The sequence below is a fragment of the Pyrus communis genome, chromosome 17 (assembly GCF_963583255.1).
Source record: "Pyrus communis chromosome 17, drPyrComm1.1, whole genome shotgun sequence".
Lineage (NCBI taxonomy): Eukaryota > Viridiplantae > Streptophyta > Magnoliopsida > Rosales > Rosaceae > Pyrus > Pyrus communis.
In genome coordinates, this window is record NC_084819.1 from 2,211,542 (window position 1) to 2,228,915 (window position 17,374).

Sequence of the window (17,374 nt, forward strand, 5' to 3'; positions counted from 1 at the left end):
AAATGAATATGTAGACTATCGTAAATTAATTTTATGAACACTTTAATCTAAAAAAATTTAAATTCTAATAAATATTGAAAAATCACTAAATTTTCCACAAAGCAAGCCTTCAACTTTCACCAATCTTTCAACCCTGGGCTAACTTTCAATTCACCAACCGTTCAACACCAAATTTTCAATTCACCAACCGTTAAACATCAAACTTTCAACTTTCATCAACCGTTCAACACCAAACTTTCAACTTTCACCAACCGTTCAACTTTCATCAATCATCCTCTATATAAACATATGCCCAATATTTGTTGATCATACAACCTTTCAACCTTCAATCATCCTCTATATTCACCAATCTTTCAACTTTCAAAGAGTTTTTGTTTCCTAAAAATCCTCAATATCTCATCAATGGGTGATAGAAGAAGGCGTAGCATGGCAATGCAGATGGCAGGTGTAGCATGGCAATGCAGATGGCACAATACCAAGCAAGGATTGAGATTGAGGATGCAGAATTGTTCAACGCCGAAGCTGAACTTGTCAACTCGTTTGGCGTTCATATATGCAGCGTGATAGAGAAGAGTGTCATGACCGAATGATGAAAGATTATTTCATCGAGCGTCCGATATTTATTGCTCATGATTTTCGGAGGCAATTTCAGATGAGGAGAGAGCTTTTTGAAAACATCTTGAATGCAGTTGTCAATCATGACCACTACTTTGCATGGAGGCTAAATGTCGCAGGCTGACAAGGTCTATCACCTCATCAAAAGCTCACATCTGCTTTTCGCATGCTAGCTAATGGGTGCTCTGCAGACTCAACTAACAAGTATTGCCGACTTGCACAAAGTATTGTTATTGAGAACCTAAAGTGCTTCTGTAAGGCAATTGAAGGTATATATGGAGCCACATACATCCGCAACCCAAATCGTGAAGACTTGAAAAAGCTTTTACACAAGGCAGACAAAAGAGGCTTCCCTGGCATGATATGAACTCTCGATTGTATGCATTGGGAGTAGAAGAATTGTCCTACTGCTTGGGTTGGCCAATTCAAAGGCTGTCATAACAAGCCAACCATCATGCTTGAGGCTGTGGCGTCTTACGACACATAGATTTGGCATGCTTTCTTCGGCGCTCCTGGATCAAACAACGATATCAACGTTCTTTGGTCTTCTCCTCTATTCAATAATGTTGTCAATGGATGGGCACTAGAATTTCAGTAAAAGGTAAATGGTAATAGGTATAAGCTACGTTACTACCTAACTGATGGTATTTATCTTAGTTGGTCTACCTTTGTCAAAAGTTTTTCTCATCTAGATAGTGCAAAGAAGAAATTATTTTCGCAGAGGCAAGAGTCTTACAGGAAGGATGTGGAGATAGCGTTCGAGATCCTACAAGCTCGATGAGCCATTATTAGAGGGCTTGCATGATTTTGGCAGACCGAAGACCTCCATTCAATCATGATGATGTGCGTAATTTTGCATAACATGATTGTGGATGATGAGTACATCGAATTTGAAGAAGATTCAGATGAAGATGTGGATGATGACCAACCAACACATGCGAGAGCTATTGCAAGAGATGTTGAATATCTCGCTCCAACCACATATGAGACCCAACAAGATAGGGTCACCTTGAGTGAGTATATGAGACGTTTAAATAGAATTCAAGCTCCTCAATGTCATGATACACTCCGCAAGGATTTGGTCGAACATGTATGGCGCTGAGAAAGTTAACGTTGATGATATTGGTTAAGCATTTATATAATAATTTTAAGTGTACTATGTTGTTATTTATAGAGCTTTTGTGTGGATGATTGAACAAATACATAGGTATTTATAGAATTTTTGGGTGAATTTTGAGTTAAATAATTTTTTTTAATTATTTTAGCCGTTAGATTTAAATTTGGGCAGTTAGATCTTTTTTTTTTTACCGTTAGATTTGATTATATTCGATCTCAGCAGTTGGATTCAATAATATATAAATATAAAAACAAAAAAAAATTGAATCTAGGCCGTTGGATTAACCAACGGCTTAATGATCACGACCGTTGGATGCAAAGAACCGTTGGATGCAAGGCGGAATGTGGCCGACAGGCCCACGTGGGTGGGTCCCTTGCGGTCAGAAGGCTTGCGCATTAGGCGCATTGGGCGTTGGGTTGGGTTGCGTTTGGCGCCCAAACACTGAAAAGCAAACATTTCAATGAGGCCCACACCCACTTTTGGGCTAAATTTTGGGCAGAATCTGGCCTCACTTCCCCATTTAGCTTTTAACCCAAAGTTTCCCCTTGGGTTGGACTGAGTTTGGGGGGAAACGGCCTGATGATCATGATCGTTGGATGCAAGGCAGAACGTGGCTGACGGGCCCACGTGGGTGGGTCCCTCGCGGTCGGAAGGCTCGCACGTTAGGCACGTTGGGGGTTGGGTTGGGCTGAATTTGGCCTCACTTCCCCATTTAGCTTTTAGCCCAAAGTTTCCCCTTGGGTTGGACTGAGTTTAGGGGAAAATTTTGGGGGGAAATTTAGTCCATAGGCCACCATTGGAGTGAATCTTAAGGGAAGGATCCCCATTTTTTTTATAAAAATGAGGATTAGTTATAAGGTTCACACTGCATCAAACTTTAACGATCCGAACCGTCTATTTTTCAAGTTGCACCTCATAGATCATTCTTGCAAAATATTAGCCAAATCCAAAATGTTTAAGACATCTAATTGAGTTCAAAGAAATTAACAAATATTTTATTATATAAGAAATAATGAAATTTTATCTTACTTACAAAATAGACGGTTATATATATATATATGTATGTATGTATGTATGTATGTATGTATGTATCTGGGAGCAAAGTTGCATTTGATCGAATGAAATTACCGGAACATCCTCACAAAAAACACAGAAGTTGGGCTATGATAGTTTGAGAGCCTAATTCTAAAATAATTAGGGAGAAATTAATTAAAATTGGAGACCGTTTAGTCAGTCAACATAAGCAAATAGATAAACGGCCTACCAACTCCAACCATCTACTCCAACCTCAAATTTTATAATTCATTGCAAAATTGATTTTTGTATGGTGAATTATAATATGAACGGTTCCAATAACTGAACAACACTTTGGTTCCGCATTAATTTGTAAGGAAATTCCTTCAAAATATTGTGAAGCCAAAAAAATTGCTCTTAAAATGATTCGTCGTCCAAATATGCTGATGCATCAACACAATTTAAGAAATTAATAGGCAATTTTAAGTCCCACGTTAAATATCCAAAGGTTAAAATATATTTTTGAGTTTTACTATGAACTCTTGGATAATATAATATATACACGAATGCATTTTGAGTTGAGCATAATTCTTGTACAAATTAGACAAATGAACCTCTTATACCATAAGCTTTTATGGAGAAGACAAGCATCATCTCCAATAATATATGTACATACAAACCGGGGCCGTCAGACCGATCTAGCTACTGGCGTCTACGGACGGTTCAACGCTCGATGGGGATACCTCTGCGCCGTAATCCCAGAGTTGTTTCAGCTCACGCCTTATCAATCCCAAAATCACTGTAACACCTGGTGACCAGAGCAGGAATAGGAAGGCAAGGTAAAAGTTCTGCAAATTCTATCGGCCTAAAATTGGAAAAACGCGTCTAGAAAACCAAACAGAAGATGTAAGATCAATGCGCTGGAAAAGGAATAACGTTCCATTAGTACCACATGAAGACAATATGAACATGTTTAGTTCGATCATGCTGCAGTCTGCTATTAAAAGGAAATGAAATAAATACAGGAGCGTGAAAATCACTACCGTATCCAGAATTATAATAACTAGGGCAAGTAATACTAATAATTAGGGCAAGAACAAAAGAAGAAGAAAAGACGATTTGGTTAGAAACTTAAAATATGCAGACAAAAACAAGTGCGTTGAACTTATCTGCATCACAAGTATAGATCCCGTGACACCACAGCATGGCCAACTTTTCGGTTCACGGGACCTCTGTCTGCATGCAGTACTGCTCCTCCCATTCCTTCCCACCACCACCAATAATAATCCTTTGCTTCTCATTCCCCCTATAAAACCTACCAACTTTGGAGCTCCAAAATCCACAACCTTAACGCACCAAACAATTCCTATAAGAAAAGATATGGAGGGCGCTCGTCAAAAGCTGGTCGTAGTTTTGGCTGCTGTGGTTTTGGTTGCAATTGCAGGCAATGGCGGTTTTGTTCAGGTTGCTAATGCTCAGAACATATGCAACGTCTCTGTCACCGGTTTGATGACTTGCAGGCCGGCTGTGACTTCTCCGAATCCGGCACCGCCTACAAAAGCCTGCTGCGCGGCGCTGTCGCACGCCAACGTGAGCTGCCTTTGCTCCTACAAGAACTCCAGTGTCTTGCCTTCTCTGGGGATTGACCCTAACCTTGCCCTACAGCTTCCCGCCAAGTGCAAGCTTCCCCATCCTGCCAATTGCTAGACAGAGCTACGCAACACTGGTGCAATAAACAAACATGATTTGGTTACGATTAAGATATGATTAATCGTGCAATCATGCACAACTTTGGATAATTAATATGCTTTCCTATATGTAATGTAAGCATGTTTATAGTTTGGATGTGTGCGTTTCTTTTGTCGTTGTCGTTCTAGTTCAATTTGCCATCATGTTTTCGATATCGAATGTGTAATATTATTAATAATACAAATCTCGGTTTTCTTTTTCTTTTTTTTTTGCGGTAACAAGCCTCTTTGAATACAAATTTTAGAAACCGAACTTACCACAAGCCTCTTTGAATACAAATCTCGGTTTTCACGTAAGTGGTTACGTTCAAATTATGGAATGTATAATTAAGATTGCAGTCACATTTTTCACATATAACTCTAGTTTTTTTGTATGGTTTTCGAGAGAAATGGAATTTATTTAGCTAATAGGCTCTAGCAAGTGAGGAATATCTCCCATCAAAATTTCACGAGTGTGGATGCAAATTTTCCCCTCCTTCTTCTTGGACAAAATTACACCTACAAAACAATTAACACATTAGGGTCAACGCCAAGAGCCTCATGAGCCCATGATGAGTGGGGACTTTGGCCGAAGAACCTCCGATACCAAAGTTAGAATTTAGAGAGAAAAGTGTTTAAAGAGTTTTTGGAGTTTTGCAAGAGTGTGGACTTAGCTTTTTAGAGAAAATGGGGTCCAATTTATAGAGCATGGCTGGCCCTCTTTGGGAGAGAGAGTGGCCGGCCTTTGGGTGTTTTTTTTGGTGTAATGGGTGAGTTATTTAGCAATTAATGGATTAATTAGGTAATAAATCCATTAATTGGCTAATTAACTCAATTTATATGGAATGTTTTGAAGGTTATGGAGTAAATACCTTCTAGGGAATATAAGATGAGGATGGATGAAATAATTTTGAATTTGTTGCCTATTTTGGGCACTTTTGGCTTGGTTGAGGGATGTTTGCCCGCTGCTTGCGTGTAGGAAACCTGGTGTGCCTCAAGGGTAATTTTGTCCTTTTTACCCAAAAATCCACGTGTCGTCTCTTAATTATTTTTGGTTCCACAAATACCCCTACACCTGCTGGGTTGCTCGTAGGAAAGGGCAGCAGGTGTAGAGATCTTGCTTTAGGAAACTTAGGACTGCTTCCTATTTTGATGTAGATTCCCTCTTTAATATGAAATTAGATCATTCTAGGAAAAGGAAATAAATTCCTCTCAAAGTCTATTTAAGTCCACCTTAAGTGCGTTGTTAAATCAACTTTGGAGAGCAATTTATTCTACCTTACAAGAGAGAGAAAGCTTAGAGGATATTTGCTCCCCCTCCTCTAGCAATCTTCTACATCTTGCCCGTACAAAAGATCGTCTTTCGTTGCTTGCTTCGTCTCCGCGCCGCACCGATATAAAAAATTTAATTTTCCTTGTCTTCTTCTTGGATAATGTTGTCACGGTGCAGCCGTTGGGGTGATGCGACACGTCGGCTGACAGGGGCTAGGAGTCGGCTTGGCATGGGCCAAGGAAATGGTGTGGCAGGGGCCATTGCTTGTGCTACTCAACTTGATTGAAGCCAAGGATTGGCTCGGCATGGGCCGAGGAAGTGGCATGACATGGGTAACGATTTGGGCTACCACGTCTAGGCTACTTGCCAAAAATGACTCGACTGCTTGAGCTTGATCTCTTAGCTACCGTAGATGGAACAATCAAGGATGGAGCTGCCAAGATTGGAGTTGCTGAAGATGAAGTGTCGGATGAGCGAACTGTTAAGTGTAAAAGTGGTTGCTGCCCCTTAACCATTTATTGCCTAATTGATCTTCAAGCATTCGATCTTTTGAGCTATGTAGCCTTCTCGCACTGGAGAGCTTACCCAGATAGGTGTCGGGGAATTGGTTTACCTTCTCGCACTGGAGAGCAATTAGTTTATCCTCTCGCACTGAAGAACAGATCCATATAGGTGTCGGGGAATTGGTTTACCCTCTCGCACTGGAGAGCAATTAGTTTATCCTCTCGCACTGAAGAGCAGACTCATATGGGTGTCGGGGAATTGGTTTACCCTCTCGCACTGGAAAACAATTAGTTTATCCTCTCGTACTGGAGAGCAAACCCATACAGGTGTCCAGGAATTGGTTTACCCTCTCGCACTGGAGAACAATTAGTTTATCCTCTCGCGTTGGAGAGCAGACCCATATGGGTGTTGGGGAATTGGTTTACCCTCTCGCACTGGAAAGCAATTAGTTTATCCTCTTGCACTGGAGAGCATAGAAATCATTGTCGTGAGTGCAACTGAGGAAAGCTGGAATCCTAGGACAACCGAAATAATCCTTAGCTTGTCCTCGGTTCTTGGTAGTTGGGCTGGTGTGTCCTTCTGGTACTCATCTGCCCCCGGCGTGCCATTGGGCTGAGCTACTACATTTGTCGGAACAGAAGTAGTCTTTATATCCAACAATCTATATGGGGTAGTCTCGTCTGCTCGACCTTGTCATTGAAAGATGACTCGCTCATGTTGGTCATGTCTCATCGAAGCGTCTTGTTAATAGATTCGTTGTGTGGGAAATTGCGCAATCGCTCAGTCAGGAGCCTTTCTACTTCTTCCTGAATTTTCCTTTGTTAAGGCTGGTAGAGCTCTCGGCTACCCCCAGTCGTGACCTTTTGGTCTAGGCTGTTCTTCCATGTGTTCAGCTCGTTTATATCGCGGTTGTGGTGGGTGTGGTATGTTCATAGCAAGCAAGCGGGTAACTCGCAAGCTGCTGGTTAAACTTGAGTTGGATTAAGTAACTGTTTCTCTCAGTCCGCTGTGTTGCCTACTCTGATGTGAGGTGGAAGATGCTCATTGCGGGTCTTGTCGCGAATGAACACTTCACTTGGAAGGTTGCTTATGTTGATTATCGGAGTGTGGCCCTTATTGTGAATGTATGTTTGTCCGTGGGCCTAACTGAGAGTGCACACTCCTCCACGCTCTAAGACGGAAGTATACGCTATCTCGAAGGTCCAGTCGGGAGTGTACTATGTTAGAATGCTCTGTTCGTGATTGGTCAAGTGGCTGCTTATTGGGACGCTGGTGGAGATGTTCGTCTGCCCTTTTCCTTCTTCGGGACACCTCGTCAGGGGCACATTAGATCTCGGTGCGTTGCAAGAGTTGATTCACCAAGGTTGTTTGTTGTGCAAGGGTGCTCGTCAACTCTATGACTTGTCGAGACAAGTGTTGTTTGCCATTTGGATTGGAAGAGCTTGGAAGGAATATGCTTCCTTAAGCAGTGGAAGTGTGGTAGGCTCCGGGCACGAGATTTGAATTGGGAATTGCCAAATCTAGGAGAAACGTGGTGAAAATACCTCTGGCTCGATGGTTGGTCCGGATAGTTAAGATAGTCTTAGGTCGATTTAGGCTGCTTGAGATGTCACGGGAGCAGGCTGGGCCACGAGAGTGGGCTACTCAGTGTGAGCAAGCTAGGCCACAAGAGTGGGTTGCTCGGCGGGAACAGGCTAGGCCATGGGAGTGGGCTGCTCGGTGTATGATGCACGCGGGTGCTCGGCTTGGCAACGCATTGGGCTCGTGTTGGGCGTGGAGTGACATGGCTTGGGCCGTGGCCTTAGTGTCGTGAACCACCTTGGATGGCACGGCTTGGGCCGTGGTGGTGACACCATGGACCTCGCCACAGGTGGTTACCGTGGTAGCCACCGCGGTGGTTCCCGTGGTGGAAACTCGTGGTGGTGGTGCCGCTTCACCTTTTGTCACATTTAGCCTCGTGGATCGTCGTGGTCCCATCTCTTGAATGTTGAAATTTTCATTCGTTGAATTTTCTAAATTTCTAGCCATCGTATTTTTGAGAGTTTTCTACGAGTGTGGGACTTAACTTTCAATGAAAGCACCAATTTGTGGATGCAAATTTTCGCCTCCTTCTTGGACAAAATTGCACCTACAAAACAATTAACACCTTAGGGTCAAGACCAAGAACCTCACGAACCCACGATGAATGGGGGGCTTTGGTCGAAGAACCTCCGATGCCAAAGTTAGAATTTAGAGAGAAAAGTGTTTAGAGAGTTTTTGGAGTTTTGCAAGAGTGTAGACTTAACTTTTTAGAGAAAATGGGGTCCAATTTATAGAGCATGGCCGGCCCTCTTTGGGAGAGATTGGACGGCCTTTGGGTGTTTTTTGGGGTGTAATGGGTGAGTTATTTGGCAATTAATGGATTAATTAGGTAATAAATCCATTAATTGGCCAATTAACTCAATGTATATGGAATGTTTTGAAGGTTATGGAGTAAATACCTTGTAGGGAATATAAGATGAGAATGGATGAAATAATTTTGAATTTGTTACCTATTTTGGGCACTTTTGGCTTGGTTGATGGATGTTTGCCTGCTCGCGCGTAAGAAACCTGGTGTGCCTCGAGAGTAATTTTATCCTTTTTGCCCAAAAATTCACGTGTTGCATCTTGATTATTTTTTGCTCCACAACGAGTATTATAATTATTAAGGTGATTAATATCTAAAGATTTCTAATCCTTCAACAGTATATATATATATATATATCTCTGGGAGCAAAGTTGCATTTGATCGAATGAAATTGCCGGAACATCCTCAAAAACAAAAGTCAGGTTATGACAGTTTGAGAGGCTAATTCTAAAATAATTTTTGAGTTTTACTATGAACTCTTAGATAATATAATATATACATGAATGCATCTTGAGTTGAGCATAATTCTTGTACAAAATAAACAAATGAACCTCTTATACCATAAGCTTTTATGGAGAAGACGAGCATCATCTCCAATAATGTACATACAAAGGGGGCCGTCAGACCGATCTACTGGCGTCTACGGATGGTTCAACGCTCGATGGAGATACCTCTGCGCCGTAATCCCAGAGTTGTTTCAGCTCGTGCCTTATCAGTCCCAAAATCACTGTAACACCTGATGACCAGAGAAGGAATAAGAAGGCAAAGTAAAACATCTGCAAATTTTATCGGCCTAAAATTGGAAAAACGCGTCCAGAAAACCAAACAGAAGATGTAAGATCCATGCGCCGGAGATTACCTAGTGTACATGGAACGAGATATAGGAGTGCAGGCTGACCGTTGCCATTCATGAGATACAAACCCAGGTAAGTAAGACCGAGTCCTGGAAAAGGAAGAACGTTCCATAAGTACCACATGAAGACAATATGAACATGTTTAGTTCGATCATACTGCAGTCTGCTATTAAAAGGAAATGAAATAAATACACTTGATTTATGAGCAAGAACTTACAATCTTATATAAACAAAGGTGAAATGGATTTTACCGTAACAGAGCAGAAAATGAAAATATATAACACAATGCTTTTCCCAAGCAAGGTAGGCATAATTTTTGTAATTCATGTATATCGTAGGAGGGGAAAGAAATAATTATTTTTTTTAAATAAAAACAAATTAGATGTTGCAAGAGCACTCACCAATTCCATAGCCAATTAACAACCAGGGAAAATATCCGTTAAACGCACTCTTCTTATTTTCTTTGTCAAACCTGAGACAGCCAAACCAGGAAAAGATCAAAAACGGGGGAAAGATATACAGAAAATCAAATGTAAAACAAAATACTCAGAAATAGAAAATCAATAACAATTTAACACTCAAAGTTCAATATTTGTATGGCATTCATTATCAATATATCACCCAATTGACTTTAATTATCTTGGCCATCCAGCAACAATTTTTATATGGACTTTTTGGGTTCATCAGCAGAAACTGAGCAAAGCATGAGTCCAGCATGCAAATAACAGAGAAAGGAATCGCGTTACTTTAATCTCTCAACCCAACCCTCTATTGCCCGGAACCAAAATCAGCCAAAGTAATCCATATAATGTCTAGTCTGGACTTCATTACATAGACGACTAAGGAAAAATTATAGGACTTGATAACAAGAAATATATATGTGAAAGGCGTTAAGTTTCCTCTTTCATTGACGAGGGAGCGAGTGAGTCCTGATACAGATACAAAAAATCAATGTTGGAGCTGATTTCCCATTCATAATCCAATTGTTCACCATCATGATAATGTATCTATCCCAAAGACAGGTGCATTACCATGATGCAACATAATTCAAATTTTCACATAAAACATCCCTCACTTCAGTTCGTACACGATTTTCGTATGCTTTCTAAATATGCAAATGTATGAAAATTGATAGGTTAGGTGCACTTCTGAGTGTAATAACTGTTAATTGTGGTATGGGGATCTGGGAACGTATGTTATATGCTAATTAAAACCTCATTTAATCCGGAGAGAATCATATTTAACTAAGGACTTCTTTTCAATTAATCAACTAGCTCAAGAACTTAATCCAAAAAGGAAATGTTGTACTATCTCTTTAAAAAATAGAGACATTAACTGAAAGAAGTCAGTACCTGTAAGTAAATACAATAAGCAAACCAGGAAACAGAACGTCCCCGAAGCCAATCATATTCACACCACCCCAGGGGTCAAAAAAGCGAGGGATTCTCAAAAGCATTGGTAGGGCTTCACCACTGCTGTCACCCTTAGCAACCTATAAGCAAAAGCAAATTGTAACATTTTAGTTTCTCTAATAGAATTTTAAATGAGGATTTCCAAACAAAAACAAAAGGGCTAAAGTGTAAAAGCTAATACTCTAGTAAAGCACATCTCACATCCATGAATCAATTTCCCAACAATGTACATGATATCGATACACAAGCATCATACATGCACACACAAGATTTACTTAAACGGGGATCATGGGACATAAGCCAAAGATGTCAGGCACATTTATGCTTGCATACTTTTGTTGGTGAATTCATTGAACTTAACACATTACTAAAACTGAGCCCAGAAAATAGAAGGACTAATTATTTCTAACGAAACATGGTTGTGAACCAGAACAAGTATTTTCCTGAGGCTGGGGAAAATTGCCATGATATAAGCAATGCTTTTATTACCTACAGAAATACATGTCGATGTACATATGCCCTCTACGTATGCAAAGACACACAAAGACTCTTTGCGTCTTAAGATTCAAACAAGCCAATGAGTCAAACCTTTTGAAGGGATCTACTCTCCCAGTTTGGCATTTGGCAAATGACCAGGCTATTTACCAGGTGGACAGCTGGGCATAGTCAAGCTGAAGTTAGACAACTAATAATCTTTACACCTTAACACTGGACCACCACCTAGACTGCTAATAACATTTTAAAATTACTACTTTTATGCATTACAACATTAGTATGCTAACAACTGTAATTTTATAGTTATAAATTTATGAAAAAAATATAAAATGGATGTCAAAACTCCACATGTAGGTATATTTATTTGTTTCTATTACCATTTCATCCACAAATTACACATCATATTTTTGACAGATTGTGATGGCAAGGTGGGTTGCAAAAATCTAAAAGTATGACTAACGGCTTGAAACCCTGTCCTTATCTTTTCGCTATCAATGTTCCAGCCCAGGTTTTATTAGTACAGTCGATGTAGGTTTCATGTGTAACGAAAACAAATAAATGAATTTCATGTGTAACGAAAAGAAATAAATGAACACAAATTAGGGATATATGTATTTGCATATGATTGGACAATGGACAACTAAAAATCAACATCAAGGAGTATACACGTATAAGCATACTTGTTCAAACACTCAACACTCTTTCAGTAAAGACTTTCTGAGATGAAAAAATCAAAATTGTATTATTTCTTAATTCTTTTTAAAATATCAGAAAATATTGAATAAGAAAAAAAATGAGTTACAAATAAAAAGGATTAGGTGTCCATCAATAACATATGTAGAATCATTTTGAACAACAGTGAGCCTTCATCAAATAAACACATGCAATACACCTCAATACTCCAATCGATGCATTTCAGACGAAAACCTATGCACTTTTCGATACAAGGTATCTAATAAACCGAGAAAAAGAAGAAAAAGAAGCTGAGATCAGAACGTACCGTAACCATGACACTATCTTTGAATATTAAGGGTGACAGGAATACCCAAAAGATGTCATAGACAAATGCACAACAAAGTAGTACGGTAGCAACCTGAGACATGTCAGAATTATGAGACAAAAACACATGTTACAATTATGAGACAAAAACATACGTTAGAATTATGAGAGAAAAACACATGTTAGAATTATGAGACAAAAACTTGATACATTAATTAAATGAAAGAAAGAACTGGTACCTTTATATTAGGCAATCGAGCAATTTGCAAGACCGTTATCATCAAGCAGATACCCTGTCAAAAAATTATAATTTTAACTAGCTGATATGCACAAAAGGATAGACGGATGTAGAAAATCATGTAGAGAAAAACCCAAAGATTAAAAATGGTAGAATAATGATAAAGATATGGCACAAACGTCATAAATTTTTAGGTTTCTTTGCAATATTATATCAGCAGTCCATACAGAACCCTCAAACCGCTCAACTTAGGTTGATAGAAGATCTTTGGGTGACTAGCTTACAACAACAACAAAGCCTTATCCCACTAAGTGGGGTTGGCTATTTGGGTGACTAGCTTAACAAAAAATATAAGCAAGAAATAGATTTTTTCCAATTTGCTATACTGTATGCATGACCCCCAGCAATTCAATTTTGAAGGTAAGTAAGAACTTTCTTTCAGGTATGACCATTAGAAATGTTCTAAGATATTACAATAGAACATCTCCAATTACTCTGTTACCAAGTATTCAGAATTTGAAAAAAAAAAATTCAAATTTCTGAAACTGCATAAATTTGCTGAATGCATAGTACACTCAGCCTAGCACACATATCAAAACATGAAACTTACAAGAACATCTTGGCCAATCCATGAATATGATGCCCGCCGGGTAACAACCCAGAAAACTGCAAATGCCGCACAGAAAGCCAATACAACAAGCGAGAGAATAGAAACCTCATCCAGAAGAGGCAAAGTTATCGTCTTCTGTCCACCACTTCTCCATTTTCTATTCGACAAGTAAATAAAGACATTAAGGAACATGGGTAATAGGTTCAGTAGAAACAGGAAAAATAATATCAAATGTACCTCAAAATCAGGCTCAGAACACAATTATGCATTCCCTGAAAACAAAAGATACATCAGCTAGTATGACACACAAGTCAACTGACAGAAGATTCACGAGTAGCAGATCAAACACATTTAAGAGAACAATTCAAAAGGATGTCCTCATTTAAAAAGTTATGGACATCTATTTCCAGGATGTGATTCAATGATGGAAACCATTCAGTTTTTAGATTCTCATTCAAGGATTATCCATGCCAAAAATCGGTTATATCAGAAAATGTTTAGCTGTTTGATTATCCACAATTTCATCTCAGCTTTATGTAGCAAGCCATGTTGCTTTGCACATTTTAGATGACCAAACACTTTAGGATTTGGATATTTTTTACAGTGTTGAAATGATGATCTAAGATACAGATGGTTCCAATCGTTGAAAAACATTATGGGTAGACCTGGGAAGGATGTCCATAACTTTCTTACAATAAGGACATCCATAACTTTCTTAATATTACTGGTATGCTTCTAGTTTCCTATTTAATGTTGTTAGTAGGATTTTAGGTTAGTTGACATCTTGTCCTTAATTTGTATGAATTAGTTTTTATTAATAAAAGTTGTTTCTTATTTAAAAAAAATGCATTCTTTAGCATTCTTTAGACTGTAATGCACAGTTCTATTCAGTTTAATTCCCATATAGGTACAAAAATGCCATGAACTCTGTTTATAGTCAATTTTGTTTACTTTGCAAGCAAATTAATAAATAAAAGAATAAATAGTAGAATTAATCACTGTACCTCAATACCACCAATGCAGAAAAGTACAATCAGCACCCAGATAAACCAAGTAGACATAAAGAAATATAGTAGCAACAGAAAAGTGGATGCTGTTATGACGAAACACACAGCGCCTGCCACACTAAGATTCATGACTTCGTCCTCAGAATCATCTTTGGCTGTTCCAGCATTAGATTCCTATCCAATCAAAGATGATATAAATACTATTTCCCATAACTACAACACATTATAAAGTAACAGGAGGGCTGAGAAGAAAATATCAGCCGTGATGGAAATATCTCTACTCAAATTATGGAGGATGTTTCGGTTTCTATATCAATATCAGTGACTGTCAACAGGTTGAGGTATATTTTCTTTGAAAATGAAAGTTTTGAATGAAACTTCAGTGAAAGTTAATTCAATCATTATCCGTTGTGTTGACAGTCACCAATATCAAAACATCCACCAATATTTCCGTTCATAATGAAATATGCAGCCCTGATAACCACACAATATTTCATGTAAAAAAAACGTTCAAGTGAATTAAAATTAAGACATATATACGAGAAAAGCATTTAGAGAACAAACAAGTAATGTGAAGACACAGTGAATTGAGGCTTGCATGTACAAACCTTTTCCGCTAGTTCATTATAATTCTCATCAGACTTCTCAGGAGCAGTAATCTTTGACCAAAATGAGGCAACTATTATCGTTCCAACAGCCATCAGCCAGAGGAACACAACTGAGTAGTCCACCACTGGACGCTTGGGAGAATATAATAGAAGCTCCACTGCAATAAGTTAATAGAATTATCCATATATTATCACATCAAACAAACTTTAGAATTGAAAAATGCAAGCACATTAGCTAACCTATGGATGTAAACAAAGATGGAAAGCAAACTCTTAATCTATATATATGGAAACCTATATGTCCAACCTTGAAAACCCTAATTCAACTGACGCCTGAAAAAGCTATCTATCATCTGTTCTGCCTCTGAAACTTCAATTAATTCAAGCCCTTTTTCTATGAAATGCCCTTTATAAAAGCCCTAAATCAGACCTCCCAAACTGTCCCACATCATCATGCTATCTTCCTATTACGTTATATTATTACTATTAATCACATTCAAGGAAGTAAAGAATTTGACGAAACAGTAAACATCAGAAGTTGACCTTTCTTTCCATCTTCAATAGATTTCTTGAGAGCTTCTCCATCTGACTTCGGAACCATTACGACAAAAATTGAAATATTCAAAGAAGTGCTATTATCAGGACAAGCCATCTTGGCAAGATCTGAAACAATAGGGAGAAAACGTTAGAATTTAGTATTTAAGGGGAAAAAGAGTGTGCTGCAGGTCTTTCCTGTGTTGCATCAAGTCCCTAAACTTGCCAACAGACACAAGTTCACTTGCAAGTCCCAACACATAATAATTTGTCTCACAACAAAACAGGAACCCTAGCCAAGGAAACTATAAAATCACAATGGGATGTGGTAAGTGCATTGAGATTTCAACCTTCTTCATTATTTATCACCACGAGCGCCTTAGCACCTCCTGACTGTGCAACTTCTGCCTTTACGGAGAAGTCACAATCACCACGCGTGGACAAGGCAATAGCTCCAGATAACTGCAAAGAGGAAAAAGGGACCGTAAAGACTTCAGAAAACCAAATATGGGTTTATCTTATACAGTGAATTCCAAAGAGACAATGATGCTTGATCATATCCTAGAACCTCAAGGCACACTTTGCTTCTACATTTTAAGTGTTTAGATGAGATGATTTCAGTCCACATTTAAAGTGAAAACAAAACAAATTAAGCTTCCATTTAAGAAGGTAAAAAACAAAGTTAAACCTTCGAAGATGACGCTGAACAACCATTTAAGGGATTCGAGATAACAACGGGCAATTGGACGGCTTTTTCTTCTTTGGAAGGCAATAAAGCCCCAAACTTTGCACCTGCCCCTTCAATAGTTTCTCCTTCATGGCCATTAACCCAATTCTTAACCTTTGCCTGAGAGATTAGATAAACCAGTAAAAAAGGGTTTTTAGCAGGAAAACAATGACAGTATCAAATTAAATTCCAGAAAAATCCCAACTCAATGTAATTTAAATTCTCAGCAAAAAAAACCCAAAAAAAATAAAGAACATGCATTTTCTCATAAAATTGAATCCCCATTTAACAAAATTAAGAACTCAATTTCTTGAAATAAAAAATGCAAAAATGTATGAAAAAAGAAGGGAATTTTACCATTAGGTAAGGGTTGCTGCAGGAAGGAGTGTCGGGGGTGGAATCCACATCCAAAACCATGTCCTTTTCACCACGGGCCAAAGAAAGAGCAATCAGAGATAACAGAAACACAAGGCGGAGAAGACCCGACGCCATTGCCATTGGACACCACCACCACTCGAAGATTCAATCTCCTCCTCCTCCTCCAACACTTTGTGATTTTAATCCAAGCTATCAACCCCAATTCAATCAATCCAATGTCGAGCGAGGGAGAAAAGAAAGGGAAGAGAATTGATTTATTTACTTTTTCAATTGTTTTTTTAATTTTTAATTTTAATTTTTCTTTCTTCGTCTCTCTGCTCCTGAGAAAAATAAAATAAAACAAGAAAGCTGGAAATGGCTGAAATATTGAATTATTTATTTGTTTGTAGTTGTATATCTGCCTGACGTGATGCCGAAGACTGGTAGGCGGATAGAGGAGAGAATGTGACGGCAAAAGTAGGGAAAACATGTCAACAACTACAAGGAAAATTACTCAACGGATTCACCGTCACCGTGCCATCCGATAACAATACGACTCAACCAATTCATCGTTATTCTGTTATTCTGGTAATAAGGATAATAATACGATGGATTTACCATCGTTCTGATATTCTAGTAATAATATGATGTCAATTTTAAGTTTTTGAATATAAAATGAATATAACGGTGAATCAGTTTTATATAAGGTGCTCTCGAATTTTACGTTCAAAACAAATTCATCCCAATTTTGTAGATTTAAAATTTAACCCTTCAACAATATTAAATGTCAAATAACTACTTTAACCTCAAATCAAAATTCAGCAGGTTCAATATAGCGTGACTTGACTATAACTTTGCACTGGTAGGTGTTAAGTGTTGTCAATTCACTCATGGCGA

General features: G+C 38.6%; 2 protein-coding genes across 2 annotated transcripts; one reads left to right on the forward strand and one right to left on the reverse strand.

Annotated features, from left to right (window-relative positions):
- The first annotated feature begins 4,079 nt into the window (after positions 1–4,079).
- On the forward strand, positions 4,080–4,674 carry LOC137723626 (putative lipid-transfer protein DIR1). The gene has a single exon (XM_068462823.1). It carries the CDS (start codon positions 4,127–4,129, stop codon positions 4,451–4,453), a length of 327 nt encoding a protein of 108 aa, XP_068318924.1. The 5' UTR covers positions 4,080–4,126; the 3' UTR covers positions 4,454–4,674.
- Positions 4,675–9,124: 4,450 nt separating this feature from the next.
- LOC137722617 (signal peptide peptidase-like 5) lies at positions 9,125–16,858 on the reverse strand. The gene is made up of 14 exons (XM_068461661.1): positions 16,478–16,858; positions 16,082–16,240; positions 15,744–15,855; positions 15,403–15,522; positions 14,860–15,017; positions 14,249–14,425; positions 13,482–13,516; positions 13,245–13,401; positions 12,636–12,689; positions 12,398–12,490; positions 10,843–10,982; positions 9,892–9,962; positions 9,496–9,579; positions 9,125–9,372 (listed from the first exon to the last, which is right to left on the reverse strand). The coding sequence occupies exons 1-14, from the start codon at positions 16,616–16,618 to the stop codon at positions 9,257–9,259; spliced, it is 1,617 nt and encodes a 538-aa protein (XP_068317762.1). The 5' UTR covers positions 16,619–16,858; the 3' UTR covers positions 9,125–9,256.
- Between the last annotated feature and the right edge of the window lie 516 nt (positions 16,859–17,374).

Coding starts and splice junctions, on each gene's coding strand:
- LOC137723626 (XM_068462823.1), top strand. CDS start 4,127: ATGGAGGGCGCTCGTCAAAAGCTGGTCGTAGTTTTGGCTGCTGTGGTT.
- LOC137722617 (XM_068461661.1), bottom strand. CDS start 16,618: ATGGCAATGGCGTCGGGTCTTCTCCGCCTTGTGTTTCTGTTATCTCTG. Junction 16,241..16,477: donor GCAGCAACCCTTACCTAATG/GTAAAATTCCCT, acceptor CTAATCTCTCAG/GCAAAGGTTAAGAATTGGGT. Junction 12,690..13,244: donor GGATTGGCCAAGATGTTCTT/GTAAGTTTCATG, acceptor ATTTTTTGACAG/GGTATCTGCTTGATGATAAC.